General features: G+C 42.9%; 1 protein-coding gene across 4 annotated transcripts in view; it reads right to left on the bottom strand.

The window, feature by feature from the left end:
• Positions 1-14,380, bottom strand: part of RAVER2 (ribonucleoprotein, PTB binding 2) — a 33,180-nt gene extending 18,800 nt beyond the window's left edge. For all 4 annotated transcript variants that reach the window (XM_086753772.1, XM_086753775.1, XM_086753773.1 and 1 more), the window contains exons 1-3: positions 14,207-14,380; positions 3,542-3,608; positions 730-1,199 (exon numbers count right to left, since the gene is read on the bottom strand). In XM_086753772.1, coding sequence (XP_086609898.1) covers positions 730-1,199; positions 3,542-3,608; positions 14,207-14,377 — 708 coding nt within the window. In that variant the 5' untranslated portion in view covers positions 14,378-14,380. The remainder of the gene's footprint in view (positions 1-729; positions 1,200-3,541; positions 3,609-14,206) is intronic.
• Positions 14,381-21,015: the final 6,635 nt, after the last annotated feature.

Genomic DNA, 21,015 nt, shown 5'->3' with positions numbered 1-21,015 from the left:
AAAAGCAAACAACTGAAGTCATACCCAACTACAAAGAAGGCACGACTACAAAGAAGGCTTTCTTTTGATTGCCTTATTACGGTATGCTGGTCTGCACCACTTCTACGAGCAACATTTTATTTGTGATCCAGTATCTCACAAGCCATGAAGATGAGAAGGAGACCTTTAGACTTGCAAAGGCTGGCAAGGATCTACCTCTTCTGTATCTGCAAGCTTTCCTAAAAATGTAGTACTTCCACCACTGGCAAGCCCAGCAACTATGAGATCCCAAGCCTACATCTTCCCCAGTTAGGGAAAAAACAGACTAGGTATTTGCAGAGGTTTCTTAAATATATTAATTGTATCATCTAAACTCCTGCACTTGCGGTATTCATACACTCTGGCTTTCTTTACTGAGTAATAAAGCCATCAGCAACGTTTACTTTCAAAGCCCTCCAAAAAATTTCAACAATTATTTTCAATAAAATACATGAGGCAGGAATGTCTTATAAAGATTTTATTGGTGCTTGATGGGAGTGGTCTCCTGCAGAATTCCCAGATGACACACACCAATCACTGCAAACCCATACCAATAAAGCATCTGTACCACATCATATATCGCGATGCAGATGCATAACCATTCGCTACTGAAATGAAAAATAAAAGGATACGACAGCAAACAGTGAAGATGCAACCACAAAGGTACTGAAATCATGACCTCAAGCTTCCAAAAGACACAAATTCACATACCTGGCAGAAAACAGGTTTATACTTCAGGGAGAAAGCTTGGATCAGTTCTTTTGAATCAGCGTAGTCTTTTTGAAGTTTATCTACACAAAGGCACTTGGAGTGAATAAGATTTGTGGTCAGCTGGTTCACATCCATCCACTGTGCAAAGAGAGTGCTCTCATCTAACTGTTTCCCCAGAAGTTCCAGTCTCGCCTTTGCGGCAGAGTCCTTCTTCATATATTCCACAAAGCCATAGCCCTTTGAATGGCCAGTAACTTCGTTATAGACCAAAAAACACCTTTCAACATTGCCATACGCACGCACGAGTTCTTCAAACTCTTCTAACGTAAATGAAATGGGCAAATTAGTAATGCAGAGCAAAGCATCTGTCGGTTGGAGTTGCACGGATATTTCTTTTCCCCGAAGAGAATACTGGTGAAATTTCCGAATTGCGCTTTGAGCCTGCTCTCCATTTAATAGAGTCACGAACGCTGCAAGAGACCAAAACAAGTTACACCAAGTTACAGCACCGACCACAGCTTCTCTCCAGCTACAGAGGTAATTACTATACCTTTCCCTCCCCAAAAAACCCATCAGTATAGGTCACAGGAAAAAACAGAGTTTGGGGTTTACCCTGAAGATGCAATAGATAGATACGCCGTAACAGGTATTTTAAAATTGGACATTATCAACTGGACATCTTGAGTAACTAACTCAAAAACTGACTAGAGAAACACAGATACACACCACCTCACTACTTGTAACACTACAGAATTTTACATTTGGGGAAAAAAAAGCAATAGGCCACACATTACTGATGATCTGTAACTATCTTGTAGCAGTTTATAAAGCAAACAGAAAGAAGCAAGTATAAACTTGGCGACATACACATAATATTTGAGATCCGAGTTCTGTTTTTCTAGTCGATTTGAATGTTGCTATGCATCCTGTAAGCAATTTGTTTGTACTAACATACAAACAACCTGGTTCTCAAACAGATCAAAATGTGTCTGGGTAACTGACATTATTTCGCTCTCCACTGTTCTGACAGAGCATCACATATTTCTAACAGGATACTATTTGGTATTCCAAGAATAGTTACATAGAAGATACGGAGAGAAAACAAAGAAGCTTAAAAATACTGCTAGCTTTTTAAAGATAAAAATGTCCCGTCCCCCCCCAATATTTTGAGGTCGTTTAGGGCTACTTTGCTGAGTTTATCATTAATCTTAAACTCGTTTGTGCCATCAAGAGAAAATATCATTTTTACTCAGGAGGATTTTACAAGATCTAATTGGAAACATCTACAGAGCTGTACAAAGCTCCGATAACGTCCATTAAAGTAAAAAGTCATTAAATCTAACAAAAATCCCCAGAAACAAAAAAAAAAACCTAAATACAAAGGGGTTCCTTACGCAAATACTTCACGCTACAATATGTATGCCCATCTGTTGGGTGGATGACTACTGTTGTGTCAGTGCTAATTTGCACAAGGCAGAATAAACACACATAAATACCCACAGACCACTAGCAGAACTTCTGCTTTGTGCAGAGCAAAACTACTAACACCAAAAATAATCCGAATATGAAGAACTGGAGTAGGAAGAGCTGAGAGGCTCGAGAACTTCATTGATTGTATAGTAACATGTGAAGATTCTGTGACATTAGGGCCTCTGAATACAGTTCTAAAGCCTTCATGAATCCTGAGACAAAGTAATTTAATCTATACCAATGAGAAGCCAAGAAAAAATAAACCACCTACAGTGTACTCTAGTCATGAAAATCTGCAGAGGCACGCAGTAAAGCATACAAAAATTCCCATGAATAGGCAAAGTACTATATATATATCTACGTACACACAACGACACATACATGTATACACTTTAAAACCAACACAAATAGTTACATATGATGAGAGCATCTAGACTAAATGAAAAATTCATCCTTCTCTTACTCTTTCCAAGTATTTTCAGATATTTCCCATCACACTGAACAGAGACATTCAGTTTGTTGTTAGATATCAGACTATAGCACCTCACACACAAACTGGCCTTATTCCACATTCAGAAATCAAATTTGCAAGATAATGAGACATTAAAGTACATTTTTTTTTCTCCTTAGAGGCCGGTATCACCAGGCAGGACATCACTATCCTCACTAAATCCTGACAGAAATCTATCACATTAAGATTCTGTCCTGGAAATCAGGTTGCCTCAGAAGATAGCCCAGGCTGTGGGACGTACAGCAACCTGGAAGGACAGGCATGTGTAGAGAAATGTTTGTCCATCTCTGTACCTCACAAGCGCTAAAAATCTGCGAATCCCCTATTTAGAGAATTAATTTGTAAACGGAAGATCAGACTTAAATAATTCAGGATTTAAATCAGGACAACATTTCCTTTGAAGACTCAAGTATTCCTTTAATATATTGCTTCTGGCTTATATTACCTGACAAACGCATCTGGAGTTCTCTACGTTTTCCTCTGATCATGTCACAGGCACATGTGGTTTGTCCTAAGAGAGGCCCCAGGACTAGTTTTTCAAAGGAAATCTGACAGCTGAGGTTAGCTTTGGCCCGGAGAGACACTCACTAAGGGAATACACCCCAGAGATACCAGAGTGGACCCCTCTACTTCTGGCTGACATCAGTGAAGTTTCCAACTCTCCACTGGCTTCAGTAGAAGATGACAAACAGTGTAGCCAAAAAAGGCACTGAGGGACAATCGAGCTATGTGATGGCAGAGAAGCTGATGACTTCATACATGGCAGATTACACTCCTCACTAGCTTCATCACAGACTTGAAACGTATGACACGAAGATTTTAACTTCTTACCTGTTCTTTTATTTCTGTCCACGTAACAATACTTGATTTCATAATCTTTAAACAAGTCGTGGATTTCCTGAAAGAGAAAAGTACAAGTAATATCAGACAAACAAGTCACCAGACCAAATAAGTGCATAAAATCATCTTCATTAAAAAAAAAAAAAACACCAAAAAAAACCACCAAAAAAAACTTTCCCAATAAACAGAAAATCTCACCATAGAAACACTATCAAATATTTGTTTTTAAAAGAGCTGGTTATACTACTGCAGCAATGTTCTTATCTCATACAAAAAACTGGCCTACTGAATTTGATTAATTATATCGTTATATAAAGTCACATCAGCACAACAGGGTGTCCTGTAGACTGTCTTTTGATAAAGACAAATAACATCACAGCTCATTAAATAGCAAAACTCCCCCAATTTCTCTGAAGTACAGCTAGCGTAGTTAAAATACCACACAGACAAGAAATACTGGCAACATCACATCACGCAGTTCACTGAGGGCAGGCAACGCTGCCATAAAATGCAACAGTTGCTTTAGTTTCCTATACTGCTCAAGTTCACTTTAACAGATTTTTACTCTTTTAATAATGAATATTCTTTCAGCTATCAGATAATTGTGGCCAGAACACCCCCAGGAAAGTATCCTCCGTCAATTACTGCACAGATGCTCAGCAAAGAAGCAATCCCCAGAGCGTTATTTGCTCCCACTAATGAACGGGGAGAGAGCAGGGCTGTGGGAGGAGTGGGGCAGGAGTAAGTGCAAGAGGTGTGTACCAGTTTGCTACAGCTGTTCAACAACGGCAAGGTGTGTGGACACGCCCCACAAAAAACATGAGCTATTACCGTTTCAGTGGCAAGAATGCAGAGACGAACATTAATAATCCCCAAGAAGAAACCGTGAGTAGTAACCTGGATATATGGATTATTTTAGTTGGATAAATCCCACACACAATAGCAAAAGGCCATCTGAGTAAGCTCAATAATCAACTGACTTTGTCTGAAAGTTTAATTGCGGACAATTTCCAGTAGCCCAGCCTACTTGCCAGTTTGTTAATTCAATATATATAGCCTAAAGGGTAACTGGGCTCTCCATGACCGGTATCAGGTGCATACCTTTTAGTCAAGCGAGCCCCAGCCTCTAGTTTCACCAGTTAACAGCTGTCAAATACCTACATTAATAAAATATGGCAGTGTTTCTCAAGCTATCAGCCATCCTCTGATCAGATGTGCTAAGGACATGCTTTCTGAAGAGCAAAATACGCCAGGCACAATTCAAAGATTCAGGCCAGGCAGGTGATTTGACTGTGGACATCTCTTCAACGAGAACTAGATGGTAGTTCACTCTCAGTCGTGAGAGACTGCGAAGAGACTTTCTGCACAGTTTTGTGCAGTTCAGCTGTACTGTGGCACTGAAGACTCCAATGAAGTTATTTCTGTCCCACTCAGAACAAGGGGGACGGATCCACCTTTTTTATTTCATACATTATTTTAGAAGAGCGACACAAAGTTTTATACCATGATTAAGTATTTCAAACAGCTCTGGACACTCTTTTGAAAGTCGTCAGTGAATCAGATGATTCCACATGATTTCCCAGTAACTATTTGAAACTTAACTGAGAGCCTGGACTGAACATCACGATGTCTCATGTTAAAAAGGATGAGAACACAAGGAAGATTTAAAATTAAAACCTAAGTAAAGCAATTTTAGTCAAGATGTTAACACTGATCTCCACAGGTTGTTGCAGACACTGCCAGGTTCGTGCAACGGGCTCTTCCAGGAAGGTGCTTGTTGTTCTGCTCTCATGGCCCCCTCGGCAGGGCCGAGACCTCTACCTGCGGAACTGGGTTTGTGTAGTACTTCACTGAAAGCATTTGTCACATAAAGATCGTTTGTGAGAACTTACAAAAATCAAACACACAATGCCAACTCTTAAGCAAAAGTATACTCCTTCGAATTAAACAGATATGTAAATCTCTGTGTACATTAGACTAAGACTCTTCACAGTATTTTCAGAAGGACTAAGCCAGCTTTTGAACTCAGGCACTTCTCTAAACTCCACCTTTGACACCTTTCAACACTTAGGTGTGGTGTAAAACAACGACCACTACTACCAGAGCAGAACTGTCAGGGAAAGCAACAAGAACGCTTTACTCGCTGTTCCCAAGAGGGTTTGGCCATGCACCACCGAGCACCGCGCACCAACAGCACTGAACGTAGTTGGTCCCTCTGGTGTAAGCAGTTACGCGGTATTTGGACCAGGAAGGAGTGTTTACTCTGGGATGAGAAATGGGTCATCCAAGTCAGGTACATTCTCTGGTGCAACCCTATTAACTTGCGAGGAATGTAAGCAGACACAAACAGCCACAGCTCGCTCCCGACCTCCCGGCAGCCTGCACCCCGCGAGCCTGGCCTTGGCACTGCCTTCCGCTGGGCAGCCACGCGAGAAAGGCAACGCAAGCATTCATCGTTTCTTACCACAAACACAGGAGGTTTAGCAAAGCAGTAGTAACAAACCCAGTGGTGGTACCACCAACTTCGCCTTCACTCACAACATCCACATCCAAACGGTCTGTTGGCCAAGCCTGGCCACTCTTGGCATTTGTTCCACATAACGTTTACAAAACTGCTTATGCTAAAGGATTTTTTCCGTTTTTGTAAATGAATGAATCTACTAGTCTTAAAAAAAAGCGGCTGACAGTTACCACAATAACCATCATTTAACTGCATCATACTAAGTTTAAACAAAATGGCAACATCCACTCCTACATGGACGGTCTAGCTGCTATGGGTGTTGTGCACTGAACGTCAGGCTAGATTACAATATTTTGACAACAAAATTTGTAAGCAGTTATAAAGCTATCTGGCAGACATACAGCAGCCATGGATCCCGTGAAGTTTCCAACACAAACACTGTTTATAGGGGTGCCTATCTTGGCCCTTAATTATTGCACTCCTAGGCAGTAGTTGGCTCCTGAGCCAGATGTAAAACTCAGCGCCAACTCGTGGGGATCAAGGTGTGTTCGTACCTGAGCAAAGTCCGCACCAGGCAGCTCCCAGGGGATGTGTCCCTGGTCAATCCGAGGATGATACGTACCGCAGAAACGGAGAGGAGGAGAGAAAACAGAGGAGAGAGCTTGCTCAGAGTAACAGCAGTTGCATAAACACACGGGCCATGCCAGCGGCTCTAATGAAACACCTTGGAGCAGAAATGTAATCAATAATGCCTAGCTACTATACAGCCCCTCACACCTTCACAGTTCTTAAAAGCAGACTTTGAAAGCTAGTTAATCTTATCATCAGGACAAATTAAAATCCTAACTAGAAAATAACCAGTTCATACTTTAAAACTAGCAGAAAAAACAAAACCAAATCTACGAAAGGGAGTTTAAGAGAAACCACTAGTAAAAACAGGCTAAAAATACTTGAAAAATGTATTATTTACTGCTATAAGAAATGTGGTCTTGAAATACTTCAATTCTTGGCCTGCCTTGTCTTGTCTTGGGTAGAAAAACTGTCAACATGAGTTTTTACAACATACCATCAATTTGAAGTTTGCATCTCTCAATGGAAAGAATGCCTTCCTTACAGAGGATCTGTCTTTGGGCTTTATTACCTGCATTTTTTTAAACGCCAACAAGAAAGGGAGTCATCAACAGGCACGTTTGCCCTATTCATCAAATTAGTAAAGCTCAATGTATTACGTATAATGAAATCAGCTCTTCATGCCCAGGATCCCACAGTGTATGAAAAGAAATACGAAAGAAATATTCAGTCATCACCTGGAACAACATACCAGGTGCATAAAGCCTACAGCACCCGAAACCCAGGTACTTTTCTCTCTCTAGATGTAATACTGAATTGTGTTATCCTGGCAACAAAAATATTTAACATTTATAATGGTGCCTGGCTGAATTTCTACAGTAAGCTTGGGCGGTGTTTCCAACATAAACACTGTACAAGCCTGGTCTATAGCTTGGCTCTCAGTAGTAGCTGAAGGCCGAAACTCCACACGCAGATTCCTGAAATGGGAATCAATTATGTTTTAAGTAGTTGAACTGAAGAATATGTTTGGCTAACCAAGAAGTTTTAAATCATCTCATGACTAAAAAAGACTTTGTTTTCATTTGTGCAGACTGAGCAGGAAAGAGGATGACTTCTCAGGAAAAAGCTTTGCATTTACAAATGATACAATGGGGTGTTCACTTAATTCCAATTTTAGACCACTAAACCTTTGAGTCCATGACACTACACATGGATTTCACTGTAGGTATATTAAAAAAGTCTGTTGTGGAAAAAAAAAAAAAAAGAAGAAAAAAAAGAAGGTAGCAAGCAAGAGAACATCAACACAATTTAAAATAATAATCTGCTTCTGAGGGAAAATCCCAGAGACTCCGTTGGAGAGTAAGAAGTGGACTCCACAGCACGGAGACGAGGGTTAGATAACACAAGGAGTGGTGCAAAGTGCAATTTCACACATCTCCTGTCTACTAATGACCACAGAGGTAAGGGGTCCTCAAATTTTCACCAACTGGGCATCGACGGCCAGACAAATCCTCCCTTGCTCCTAAGCAGCAAGATTTCAGACAAAGACTGGGCTCACCATACCGTATTGTATGTTCTCTTCTTTGACAAATTTTCAAGTCTTTCCTTCAATGTTGCATTACGGAAGTTCTTTGATGAGCACCGGCTGTGGGATCAAGTCTAAGATGTGCAGCAAATGCCCACCTGCCCAGGCATCCAGGAACAGCGAGCACCGACACGGACCCTGAGGCTTTTGCTCAGCACATTCCCCCTCCACTTCCACAAACAGCCACTAGCTATGAAACCTGAAAGAAAATCAAGCCTGCAGCTCTAGAAAGTGGACTGCCTTTGGGGCAAACCTTTTTGTTTGAGAATTGACTCTCACTTCTGTGAGACCACACCCTCCAAAGATCTTTAGTAAAGCAATATAAGAAAATGTTAAGGCAGAAGAATAACAGTTTCTCAATAAACTTACGATGGACATGGAATGAAAAACGTATTTCTCTGATCTTCCAGAGACATATTAGTGTGTTGATAAGACGAACACTATTGGACTGGAAATTAATTTCACCATCCTGGGTACACTGGGCTGTGTGCAAGCTAAATGAAAGACGAAAAAGACATAGAAAAGGTAACATGAGAGAGCAAGAGCACAAAGCAAAAGAAAAAAAAGCAAGTACATCCTAAGGCATGAGAGCTACTCACTATCCAGCAACTATGCCTTTCATGTTCACTCAGTGTGACGGAGGACTAACTAAAACACAAAGGCTGCTTCTACTTACACGTCTGGCATACAGCAGATTGGAAGAAAGTACTTCCTCAGATAATCACAGTTCATTAAAGGCTTTCGATCAAAAAGGAACAAGGAAAAAAATGTGGCTAATCCAGGGAGAAAGAAGCTAAAAAAAAAAAAAAAAAACCAAACCAAACCCAACACAACCCCACCAGAAATAGCATCATACTTAGTAGCGATTTGTCTTTTGATTAGGAACAGACATCGGTGGAAAAAACTGGATAAGTACATCAGGTCCCAAAACACAAAATAAATCCCTACCCTGGGAAGACTGCACCAGTTTCTTATCAATATCCTCTCATCTTTCTTGAGATTCTGTCATGCCAAAGAAGAACTAGAGGGTATTAAAATAATTAATCAGCCCTACTTTACTTCTTGTCCTACATTAAAGTAGGACATCCCCTCCACAACGTTTATTTTCTAGCCTCAGAAGTTAAAGGAGAAAAGCAGAAATGTGAATGTAATACGGTGTCATTTAAAGATAATAAAGCACAAAAAACCTGGTTGAAGCAAGAGCAACTTTCCCACCACTGGCTCCTTAGCTGCAAAGAATCAAAAAGTGAACAGCCCTCGTTGGTCAGCTAATCTAAGCAGCGAAGTCTGGAGATTTTGCTACAAATCTTGGTAACGATTAGCAAGAAAAATAGCCCAAGATCTATTCTTCCTAACAGCAACTCCATGGGACACAAACTGGTATGCCGGGATACCAGACTGCCGATGACGTCGCCGTTATGAGCCGCTACCCCTACGGAAGTTAATCAGATATAAGAAACCACTAACAAAGAAAAAACATTGACTTAGGGGAAATCAAAACTGATTTTTCTAATCCATTGGGATAATTACAAAAACCAAAACCTCCCTTTCCTTCCCTCCCTACGCCCTGCACAATCCTCCTGCCTCCCAGAGCACTCAGAGCAGTTTTGTGACAGCGCCAAGGACTTTCCGTTTGCGATGCGTGGCTTTGAACACCGCACTTCCAACATCGCACGCGGCTATTGAAACGGATCGGTTGATTCATCAGAGATGACGGTTCAGGGAGACACGCGCACAAGGCAATCACAAGAGATGTCCAACCAAGAGATTGCTAATTCAGTGCCAAGCATTGACCAGAATAAAACAAATGACTAGAAGCTTACCTTTAAAAGTCTTTTTGCAAAGATTCTTGATAAAGAGACCAGCCTTACCACAACATTGCATCAGAAGGCATTAATGCTAACAAGAACAGACCCACTGTCTGCCATTTTTCAAAAGAAGACCGTGTTGGTCTTCAATGGGACAGTCTCGCCCCCTCAGTAGAACAAAACACTGAGCAGATTTTTAATATAATTCGCATACAGCTACAATGACAGAAAAGCATCTGATTGAGGGAGAGAGGGAAAACGAGACATGGGCTAAGAGAGGAACTGATCCGGTAACTCACAACACTGACCCAACTAACAGCAACCAGAGCAGCAACAAATGCATTCCCAACTACTTTTGTAGGTTCTGCAATCTAAAAAGTAACAAAATACAGCTCTACAGGTATCAATGGTGCTTCATCTCAGGATTTAGAGAGTCATAGCAACAGCGAATGTTCATTTTTAGGTCATTATCACGCCATATGTTTGATAATGTGCACAGGGACTTTGCGGGAGGAATCCGACGAGGATGAATACAGGGGACTACCTGCCAAGTCTGGAAGACTCCACTGCAACAGGTCAGTACAAAAATCAATTGACTTCCAACTAAACAGTAAATGAAGGTTTTGCCTTCAAGAACAGCGAAGGTGCTAATAAAAATGCTTACAGCAGATCTGCCACAAAAATACCTTTCTCCACGGCTGCAGTGAGAGAATTGCTTGAAGAAATACAATCCTGCAAGTACATATTTGCAGGTTGAGCTATAAAAAGCCCAATACAGAAAAAAATCTTCTTGACATAATTTTTGACTTAATTCATTCCCCCTTTGGATTTGTTTTGTACTGACACTCAGTGAAAAAAAGCTTGTAAGGGAATGCTGACTGATTTGATGCCACAGACTGCAAAGTGCTTTCTTCAGCTGCCCTTCCTCCTGAAAACGGGCTCTGGATTTCCTGAGGAAGACGGATGTTGCCAAATGCATTTAAAGAGAAATCTCACTTGCCAAGATTCAAATGTGGGCAACCTTTGCCCCTTAACAACAACCATCTAACACCTAAAGTGCTGAATGCTTCTGACACTTAAAGATCTCTCTGTTTGTTTGGTTTCTAAGACTACAAACCCGTGGTACTCTTTCTGGTTGAGAAACTTGATGGCTAAGGTACATTTCTTCTGTGGCCTTAATTTTTTTTTTTTTTTAAATCAGTTTAACACAGGTGGAACTCCAAAGGTAACAGAAGATTACAAGCACAGTAATAAAAAAAAAAGTTAATATGTAGCTACAACTGGCAGTGAAAAATGTTTGTTACCTAACTTCACCTGGAAAAAAACCTGAAGTATTGATCTCATTTTGAAGATGATGGCCCTTCTGACAAAACTGAACATCTCCACCAATCTACATCAGCAGAAGAGCCGTTTCTCACTTGAAAACTATTTTGGAAAATGTTAGCCTCACTCTTCACACAATAGCAACCTGTCATGGATTGATATTGCATAGTATAACAGAAGGGCAATTCTCATCATTTTCCCCGAGGTGATGAACACCACCACTGGGAACACATAGTACGTACAGGAGCGCAGACAACACAACAACATAACCAACCACTGCAACACCATGACCAATAACTAACAACCAATACAGTAAGGGTGTAGAAACAAATTTGTTTCAAGCATAAGACATCAGATCTGCTGTTACCTGAACCCTTCGAGCCCCATAATAATAATGGGCGCCATAATAACTGTCGTAGTTCAGCCCCGATCGGTACCAGACTGCGCAGTCTCTCTCCCACTCCCCCCACCCTCCAGTGGGACAGAAGGAAGAATTGGTAAACAAAAGGCAGCAAAAACACCTGGGTTGGGATGAAATAAAAAATAAATTTAACAGCAATAACAAGAAAATAAAACAGAGATGGAAAACAAATACAGTACCTCACAGCAAATCCTGATGCCCAGTTTCCTCCCACGTAGCAGGAGGCTCCCCTCAGCACCCTCCTCACTGATACACCGGGCAGGATGTCCCATGGGATGGAACAGCCCTTGGGCCAATTTGGGTAAACTTACCCCAGCTGTTGGCTCATTAGTTAACTAGCCCAGCTGGGCGCCCCAGCCACAGGGGCCACCAGCTCCAGTTCTCCTCCCAGCTCAGGTGAATATTAACTCCATCCTAGCCAGAACCAGGACACAAACCCAACACCACAATGATCAGAGATGAATCATTACATTTATGAAAAAACGATTCTGGAAGACTGTGCTGCATTTTAACGATGTTCATCTCTCTATTGATGGCAAACAAACTGACCAGGTTAGCAACAGTTTATCAGATTTTACTTGGCTAACCAACCATCTGAAGAAGAAAACAGCGGACAAAACATCTCTCCAGAGTGTTTACCAAAGGTGTCAATTTGAAATAAGAAATGTTAAGTTTCATGGTAATTTTTGGAAATGCATGACAGCCAAGTACACAGGTGTAATTAATGTGCCTGACCACAAACATACTTCTCCTTTCCAAAACTGCTCCAGGACAGAAACCTCCTCTCTGTAGCACAACTACTCTGCCTCTACATGCCAACATCAACAGCTCAACAATGTAAAAATTAAAATGACCCCTTTTGAAACTGTATTTCAGGATCTGTACACGGTGGTACTGTTCTAGCCTAGTAACAGGTAGACATTAGAAAGTTATATACATAGAGAAAGACATCTAAGTGCTACTTTTAAGTCACCAAAACAAAATAGCAAACTTCCAAAATACTGCGCGGCTGCCAAATTGGACCTTCACGCTAATGTTTCCCTGTAGCACTCTCTCTTTGACCAAGCAATGCCAAATTTGACGGCTTCCACACGGGTGAGATGTGCTTTTAACCAGTCCACGTGTGAATTCATGAAGTACCTGCTGAGTGCAACGGTAGCAAGTAACACAACTGTTTGAGTGTCGGACAAAGCGATTCCAGTCTGGCTATCCGCAGCGAGCATCTCGTGATAACACCAGTAAGCCCTCCCTGTCAACGCAGTCACGCATGGCGGCTTCTTGAAGAGACGATGAAGATTAGCAGGGTTTTCCAAGGTGTGAGTTTGCTATCGATCAGGTCATTAGGCTGCTATAAACAGAGGTGAGGCTCAGTGTGTAAATCATCACACAATACCATAGCAAAACTGTTACTTCTAAAACTGTAACTACCTACGATCACATTACAGTGGAGCCAAACGGATTGAAAGGGATCACATACACCAGAACAAAAGATTGAGGAGAGCAGCGGCAAGCAAGCTCAGTACCCTGGGTCAAATTACACCGATCGCTGAAAGATTCTCTGTAAAATGAATGGTCTCTTTCTACCGGAGTTATGGAGAAAATGACAGACTTCATGGGCTGCTTCTGCCCGCAGGTAGCAAAGTTGCCTGTGCTTCAGAAAGAGAGGGGAAGAGACGCAAGGAGCAAAAGCTGTAATTACTTTTTTTTTTTTTTTAATACTTATGCATCAAGTTGAATATTTGGAGGTGGTAAAGACCTGGTGAGTGACCACGCAACTAAGTCACCTCAAAATCGGACTCACGTGTGCTAGGTTTAAGAACTCACCCATTTTCTCCTCTGAATTGCAGGAATTTGAGCAGAATTTTCCTAACCAACAGACTGTGGAAAACCACTTTCACTGATGACGGGCTGCTCACCTCAGGAATGTAAAGGAAGTGGAAAAACAGAGGCTTGAGGCTTTTTAGCGTTGCTTTTATGCAGAAAGTGGGTGTGTTGCCGGTGAGTACGCAGGTGCCGCCTCGGCAGTACCACGAACGGGCCGCACACCGGAGCAGCCACACAAGTGCTCCCCGCACCTGGCTGCTTTCTGCCGCCCCGCAGAAACATCCGGACCCCTCAACGGCCCACCAAACCCCCACCCCGGGTCCGGCCCCGGGACGGGGGTCGCTCCCTGACGCCGCTGAGGCCCGACCCCGGCTCCCACAGGCGGGCGGGTAACGGCGGACAGCAGCCCGGTTCCCGCCGCGCGGGGAAGGACGAGCCGGCGCCGCTCTCCGCGGGCACGGCGGCAACAAAGCCGGCGGGGGGAGAAGCCCGAGCGGACCCGCGGGGGGAGGAAGGGAAACTGCAGCCGCCGAACTCCCGCCGGGGGCCCCGCATCTTCCTCACGCCGGCCCCGGGACGGCCCCCCTCCCGGGCACGGCCCGCCTGAGGCGCCGGCGGGAGCTCGCCACGCCGCCGGCCGGCTGAGGGGAGGCGGCGGCCGTACCTGGCTGCTGCTCTCGGCGGGCAGGTTCCTCAGCAGGATCTTGCGCCGGTTGCTCAGCTCCCGGCGAGTGCTCGCCAAACGCCTCGCCACCTCCTCGGGGCCCAGCGGCGGCCGAGCCCCCCGCGGCGGCTCCGCGGGCAGCTCCGCGGCGTGCTCGGCTGCTGCCGCCATCTTGCAGAGCCGGGGTGGCGGGGGGGGGGGAGCCGCGGCGGTGGGCGGGCGGCGGGGGAGCCGCGGGGCGCGGTGCGGCGGGGCGCGGGGAGCCACGCACAGGCCCCGCCGCCCTCCCCTCCCCGCCCCCGGCCCGCCCCGCCGAGAGGCCGCGCCCGCCGCCTTGTACGGGGGAGGCTGGTGTCTGCGGAGCCTCGGTGAGGGGGGCAGGGGGCTCCGCCTCCCCGCCAGCAGCGGGGGTGCTTCCCGACCCCGGGCGGTGAAAGGGGCACAAATCCCCCGCGAGGAGAGAAGGGGGGGTGGAGAAAACTCGAGTGGAGCTCGGTAGTGCCCGTAGCGGCCTGAGGCTGCGAACCTCTGGGGATGAACAGGGATCAGAGGGTGAATTTTGTCCCCACGGTAACAGATCTCGACTCAAATTTTAGGGAAGGACTCGAGCGCTCTCGAGGAGTTTGAGGCTCCATTATGAGGGAGATCACCCCAAAAGCCAGCATGATGGAGGCGCCTCAAGGAGGCCAAGGCCTGGACACCGTCCCTCTCCCTCCCTGGGGCACAGTGCAGCTCACTGCACCCAGAAGGCATCGTTTCCCCAAAATCCCACTGTCAATACTTTCCCTCGGCACAAGTTCACGCGGAGAGACTGAAACGCAGAGCGACAGCAAAACAAAGCAGCTCCTGCGTGAACCCAACTGCTCCCATCAGAGGTTACCGGGTACGATGGCCCAAGATTATCTCGTTCTAATTTTATTCTTCGTCAGAAACATACCAAACAAATTACAAAGCGTCCAAATGGATAAAAGCAACGCCTGGGTGCTGTGCCTGCGGCAAAAGTCACCCTCTTGCGGCAAAGCACCAGGTAATGGCGGATGGGCAGGCACAGGGCGTGCAAGGGGCACGCGAAGAAAAGGAGCACAACGCTGCGGCAGAAGGACTCACTATTAAATACATTTTCCCTTCGAGATATAAAAATGTTTCACTGTGTTAGTCAGCACTTACTTTAAAAAATAAAATAGATTATTCTCTTGGAAAATTCATTTCTCCTTGGCGTAGTTACTTGCAATGTCATTTAGAACGTAGTAAATTTAGCTCTAAACGTTGTCATCATTGCTATAAATGAATGAAGAATAATTTAAATACTTGTATCCGTTTTTAGATATGAGGCCGAGCACAAAAATCAGGCAAAAGAGAATCCAAACTTGAAAACCAGTAGTCTTAAAAAGGAAAATGGAAACACACTAGGAGTTAAATGGGATATATGTGAATAAATTCTTATCAAGAAAATCTAATTCTAAATGACAATTCTTGACTAGGTTTAAAGGGCCATTTTAGAGAGGGGATTACCAGTTACAGAAAAAACCCCACCAAACAATAGTGTGTCTAAAAACTGCCTTGGTCCAAACCAAAGCTAGCAAGTTAAGACGACAAAGAATCTTGGACCTTCATTACTTCTAAAATGAAAAAAAAAAAAACTACTGAGCAAACAATAATCAAAGTACTTTTTGTTCTTTTTGGTGTATTACTAGAAAATTTGTCAGGGCTGACAAGCTTCTGTTTGAGAGCTTCCTTTTCCCTAATTTTTTTAAACACATAATGTTCCTCCTTCAATACTTGCATTACGTTTAATGAATTTTTGGAAATCAGAGGTGTGAAGGACATTTGTAAATAGTTCATGTGTTTGTGACAGGAGTATTTGAGAACTGCCAGATTCAGCCTGTCCTGAACAATATTCGCTTAGCCTCCATACTTAAACCAAGAAACAGGAACAACTAGTACAGCAAAGTTTTAGTGTGAGATCTGATCTAAAGAAAATTTCATATTCTTAGAAAAACCAGATTTCCATAGGTCACCATTCTTTGAGAAATGTAACTGAAAAACAAGTATATACCTGTTGGTTTTTTTTCAAACTTCAGATGAAGATTTGCATTTTAAAGCTACGGAATATCTCTTCCAGCACAAGCGGCAAGGTATAGGCTTCTTATGCCTAAGGATTTACAAATTATTAATCATGCTACCTATAAAATTATCCATGGAAAAGAGAAAAGAAGTTATGAGTGAAAAGTACGCTAGTGAGTATTTCCAAACTGATTTTTCAGGTCAAGCTATGAAATTGAGGTAGGGGTACTGCCTCCTGAAAACCTATCTGAATCTGAATTATGTCACATAATCCGGGACCGTGAAAAAGATCGCTCTGCCAGGAATGCTGAAACACAGAACTATCTCCTCAGAAATAATTGCTCGATTAAGCTATTACAGTAAAAATTACGGATCTGCTCAAACTTCATTCAGTTTCGTGAAGCTAATGAAGTAATGAAAGCAGGATAATTAATTACCCCATTAATTTCTCCAGTTTGAAGGTGGACACTCTGGTTCACCTGTATGCTACTGATAATTAATCCTCCCTGTAACAATTACCTTCACAAAACCCACCTGCCTTTTTCTTTTTGTTGTTTGATAGGCTGCAGGTGTATCTGAGTGCAAGTCACTACAAGTTAAAGCGCAGAAATGAAGAGCTTGCTATTAACGGCAAAAAAAATAAAACTACTGCAGCATTAGTTGTAAAAAGTTCTAGAGAAATTTAAATATTTTTCTTGCTTAGAGGGACATATTTAAAAGATTGTATTTTGTAGGTAAAAGTATTCATCTTTCCCCTCCCTGCAATGTTCTGTGTACAGAATGTGACATTGCACAGATAAAGGAATTTCCTGCACTAAAAGGCAACCACCGAGTGCTGCGGGAAGAGAGCAGGAAGGATCAGATATTGCCATTGTCCGTGCAGATGGTCCATGAAAATGGACGAGGAGGCAGGCCACGCGTCACCTTGTTTGACAGCCAAACGCGCGTCTGCAGCAACAACCATATGACCTGAGGAAATACTCCCTCTTGAACCCAAGCGTCATCCCTGCTTTGAACTGCATTACGCCCTCAAGCAGGTACCTGGAGAATTAAAACATACTTTGAAATAAAAATTCTCCCATTTTACCAGACAGTTTCTGCCAGAAGTACCAAGACAGAGGGCTGGTCGCACAGGTTACTGCCCTCTGTGCTGGTTTTTTTATGCTTTGCACTCTAAATAGTTTTCAGTTTTCTAATGCACTTCTGTTAGGTTTCAAAATTGCTGCAAAAGCAAAAGCACTATTTGGAAAAAAAAAATAGCAGAAAAGTACAGTGATCTGCAAGTGTCACTTTGGTCGCGCTGCTGACTTGATGCTATTATACAGATAAGCCACTTTGTGGTAATTTAATTTAGTTCACTGAATTCCATGTTAATTAAGAGTAATGTACCCATCCACAGCAGTTGCTTTTGTAGCTCTTCTAAGCTGAAGATTAATTTACCCATGCTTCTAGAGCTTCGAAGAAATACAAGCCATATCTATATTTTTCCATTTTTATGTGATGAGAGCATTAAAAGAGAATTGTGTCACAGGCATTCTTTCTGGATTAAAGGTGCACTCAGGCATAAATGTCCATGTTCAAGACTACCAACAAGTTCAGATCTGTGCAGATAAAATACAAGCCAAGATTTAGAACATCTGCTGGATCTCAAAGACCCATCTGATGTTCCCAGGTATATGAGATACTAGGAATGTATCTGTGAGCTCTTTACATGAGTGATTTCTTTTATGAAAGAGAAAGCTAAACAGTTTTTGAAAACTTGAAACCACGGTATTGGTATGTTTCCTGCAATGAGGATGTGGAATCCATCAGTTGCTGCAAGTTTCAAGCTTCTGTAAAAATCCCTGATTGCTAGCACCACTCTGTGTGAGCAGAGCGTAAACAACAGCATTCTCTTCAGTGTGTAGTACGCCCACTGCTTCAAGCTCTAGCTGCTCCTTTTGTTTCATCAGGAAACTGAAATTCTGAAACAAGAAGAGGTAGAGTCACCTAGAGGTACCTCACCTAGAGGTAGGTCAACACCAGTAACTGGTTCAGTGATGGTCATCTAGATGCTCAATCGTTTACCTCACCAATGCATACTGCCTCTGTATGAAGAAGTTCCTTTCACTGTTTTTCTAACAAAATGAAATACGTTCGGCATTCTCACTGTAACATTCTGTAGTGCAGTAACAGCGGGGTTCACTAAGAAACAAAAGGAATTTCCTATCAAATTACCAACCTAGAGAGCACAGTGAGCAACTGATACCTTCAGCATTCTGATGAAGCAAAAACTTCATCACCCCTCTCCGCAGCTGCCGCGTAGTCTCAGGCTTCGCTGCTTCTGCAGGTTACAATTCGCTAATTAACCATTAGAATAGCTCAGCATTGTCCAGACTGCAATTCTGTTGAGACAGGTATTGTGACACGCTAAGTCCTCCCAACTAATTGCTAAGCTCGTTTTAATACCAGAGAGATTTTGATTAACGTTGCACTCCCCAAGCCCTTAGGAACTGCAGTAATACAGGATCAGACTCCAGGGCCATCAAATCACATCCGCCCATCTTGTCGGAGAGGTGCCAGATGGGCAACAGATTGCTTCAGAGACCACGCACTCCACTCAGAGTTGCATTGCCCAGACACAGTTATTTTCTCTTTGCTCACACTCCTCTGCGGGAGCCTTGTATGTCCCGTACATAGCTCGCATCCACTGGAGTATGTCAGGTGCTGCCGTGTATGACCAAAAATGGGGTGTTTCTTTGCTCCTGAAACGTTCTTCCGTACAGACACAAACCCACTTTGAGCGAATTCGCCCACAGCTGAACATTTTCTTGTTAAGTGGAACCTGATAGCTATTAAACTTGGTGTAGCACTGCTCCTAAGCGCGTTAGGGATGATGGATTATCTCCGGAACAGGCTGGTTAGCAACTTCTCCTAGGTTTCCATTCTGTGACGCAGCGGGCTGCAAATAAACAGTAAAAAGATGAAAGAGCTAAGAGCTATAACTTATAAAGCTATAACTTTTCTGAAGAAATAATTACACTGCAACCTAACGTAATGGTCTATTTTGGGAATCGTGGTCTTTGCAGCAGAATTTATTACCTTTGTTGCCTAATGCATGTCATTCGCAAATCTATGTGAAGGTTCTATCTAAAGACAGCAAAAAGAGAGTAAATCTCCAAACAAACCACCACAAACAAATCCAGCTTCTTGAATAATAACTGAGAACAAAAGAAAATAAGATCAAACAACTATTTTAAGTATAATCCTTGTCCATAAATGGCCCTAAAGGGGAACCTCAGCAATACCTGCTCCTAAAATAACGCCCTCCCTGCTGTCAATCCCCATTCTTCCCTGCATAGGCTTTATTTTTCCTCATTCAGAGTCAGCTTCAAATTCAGTAATAACTTCTTGGCAGAAAGTACATTTTGGCAATTTTAGTATTTAAAAAAGAAGTTCCTTGGGTTTCTAGCAAAAGCAGGTACAACCCACATTCCTACACAGGGTATTTTTATTGGCTAACCCGCTAATGCGCTGCAAATTGTAGTTTCAAATCATTCTGTCTCAGATTCTCTATAAGAGACCATTTTCTAGGAACTGGTAGTTCACAGGAAACTGTGAAATTATTTCACATAAAAAATAGTGAATTAAAGCATTCACCAGGGTAAACTGGTACATCTCCATTGTTCTCTCATTTACAGCCCCTACAGATCTGGCTAATTATAAATGTGAAAAAAACTCTTTGACGTGATTGACTGAATAGCTAGTACGTACTGGAAGTGAACAGGCATCTTACCAGCAATTTGTTTTGATCCGATAAGCCAGTCAGTGATTTATCCCTGCCAGCAAACGGTGGAATTTGAAACACCCCCACAATATTTTGTCCTTAAAAAACGCTGTGACTTGTTAAATATGGAAAACTGGCACAAAGGATGTAATGCAAACTAAACTTTCCCAATGTGTTCTTCAAAAAATTATGAGCCTTTAAAAATGTTCTGCCATTCAGTTATAAAAAGGTTTCCATAGGAACTGTCATGCAGCGTGACTTCTTGCTATAAACACACTGAAGTGTCTAACTCCTACAAGTTCATTCTGTTTTCATGGGGAAGAAAACCACAACATCCCCTTCCTGTTATCCAGGTTCTCCGGCTGAGGTTCCAGCAGTAACACATTCTGACTTGTTTATAGATTTCCTTGGTGAGGCTGCAGTGGAAATTTACCCGCTTAAAGAGGTTGTTGTTATTATTTTGCAGGAATTGGATCATGTAGTTTAATTACTCAACCTTTATCTCTCCCAATTGCATACAATATGCAAGAAAATTGATACTGGGAGTAAATTTATAATTGAAGTGTCAGAAAGTTGGAAATCTGAAAATAAGTACACTAAAACTATTTGATCAAATTCCCAGTTTCCTGCAGTTCTCAGTGCCAGACTACCTCAGAGCATCTGTCTGGCTTCATTACCTGTAGGCGCAGGGGAAGAGTTTTAAAATTAGATAAATCACCAGTGTTGACCAAACTGGAAATACTTGGCAATCTAATCCAAGGCTGGCCCAGTGTTCAACTGGTGTGACAGCGCCTGGGTTTGAAGAGGAGAGATCGCCAGTTTTACAAGAACTGTGGTACGGCACAGCACCACCTCTCTCTGCGCATTTTTTCACGCAGACGTAGCGCCTGTAAAAAGCGCTGACTTGACAAGTCTCGGCGGCGGAGGTTTTTCCCCTTTATCCGCGGAGCAGCTGTGGTACTGGCGCCCTCACCTTTCC

This window comes from Chlamydotis macqueenii, chromosome 8 (assembly GCF_036417535.1).
Source record: "Chlamydotis macqueenii isolate bChlMac1 chromosome 8, bChlMac1.mat, whole genome shotgun sequence".
NCBI lineage: Eukaryota > Metazoa > Chordata > Aves > Otidiformes > Otididae > Chlamydotis > Chlamydotis macqueenii.
This window is presented reverse-complemented; position numbering and strand designations above follow the sequence as displayed.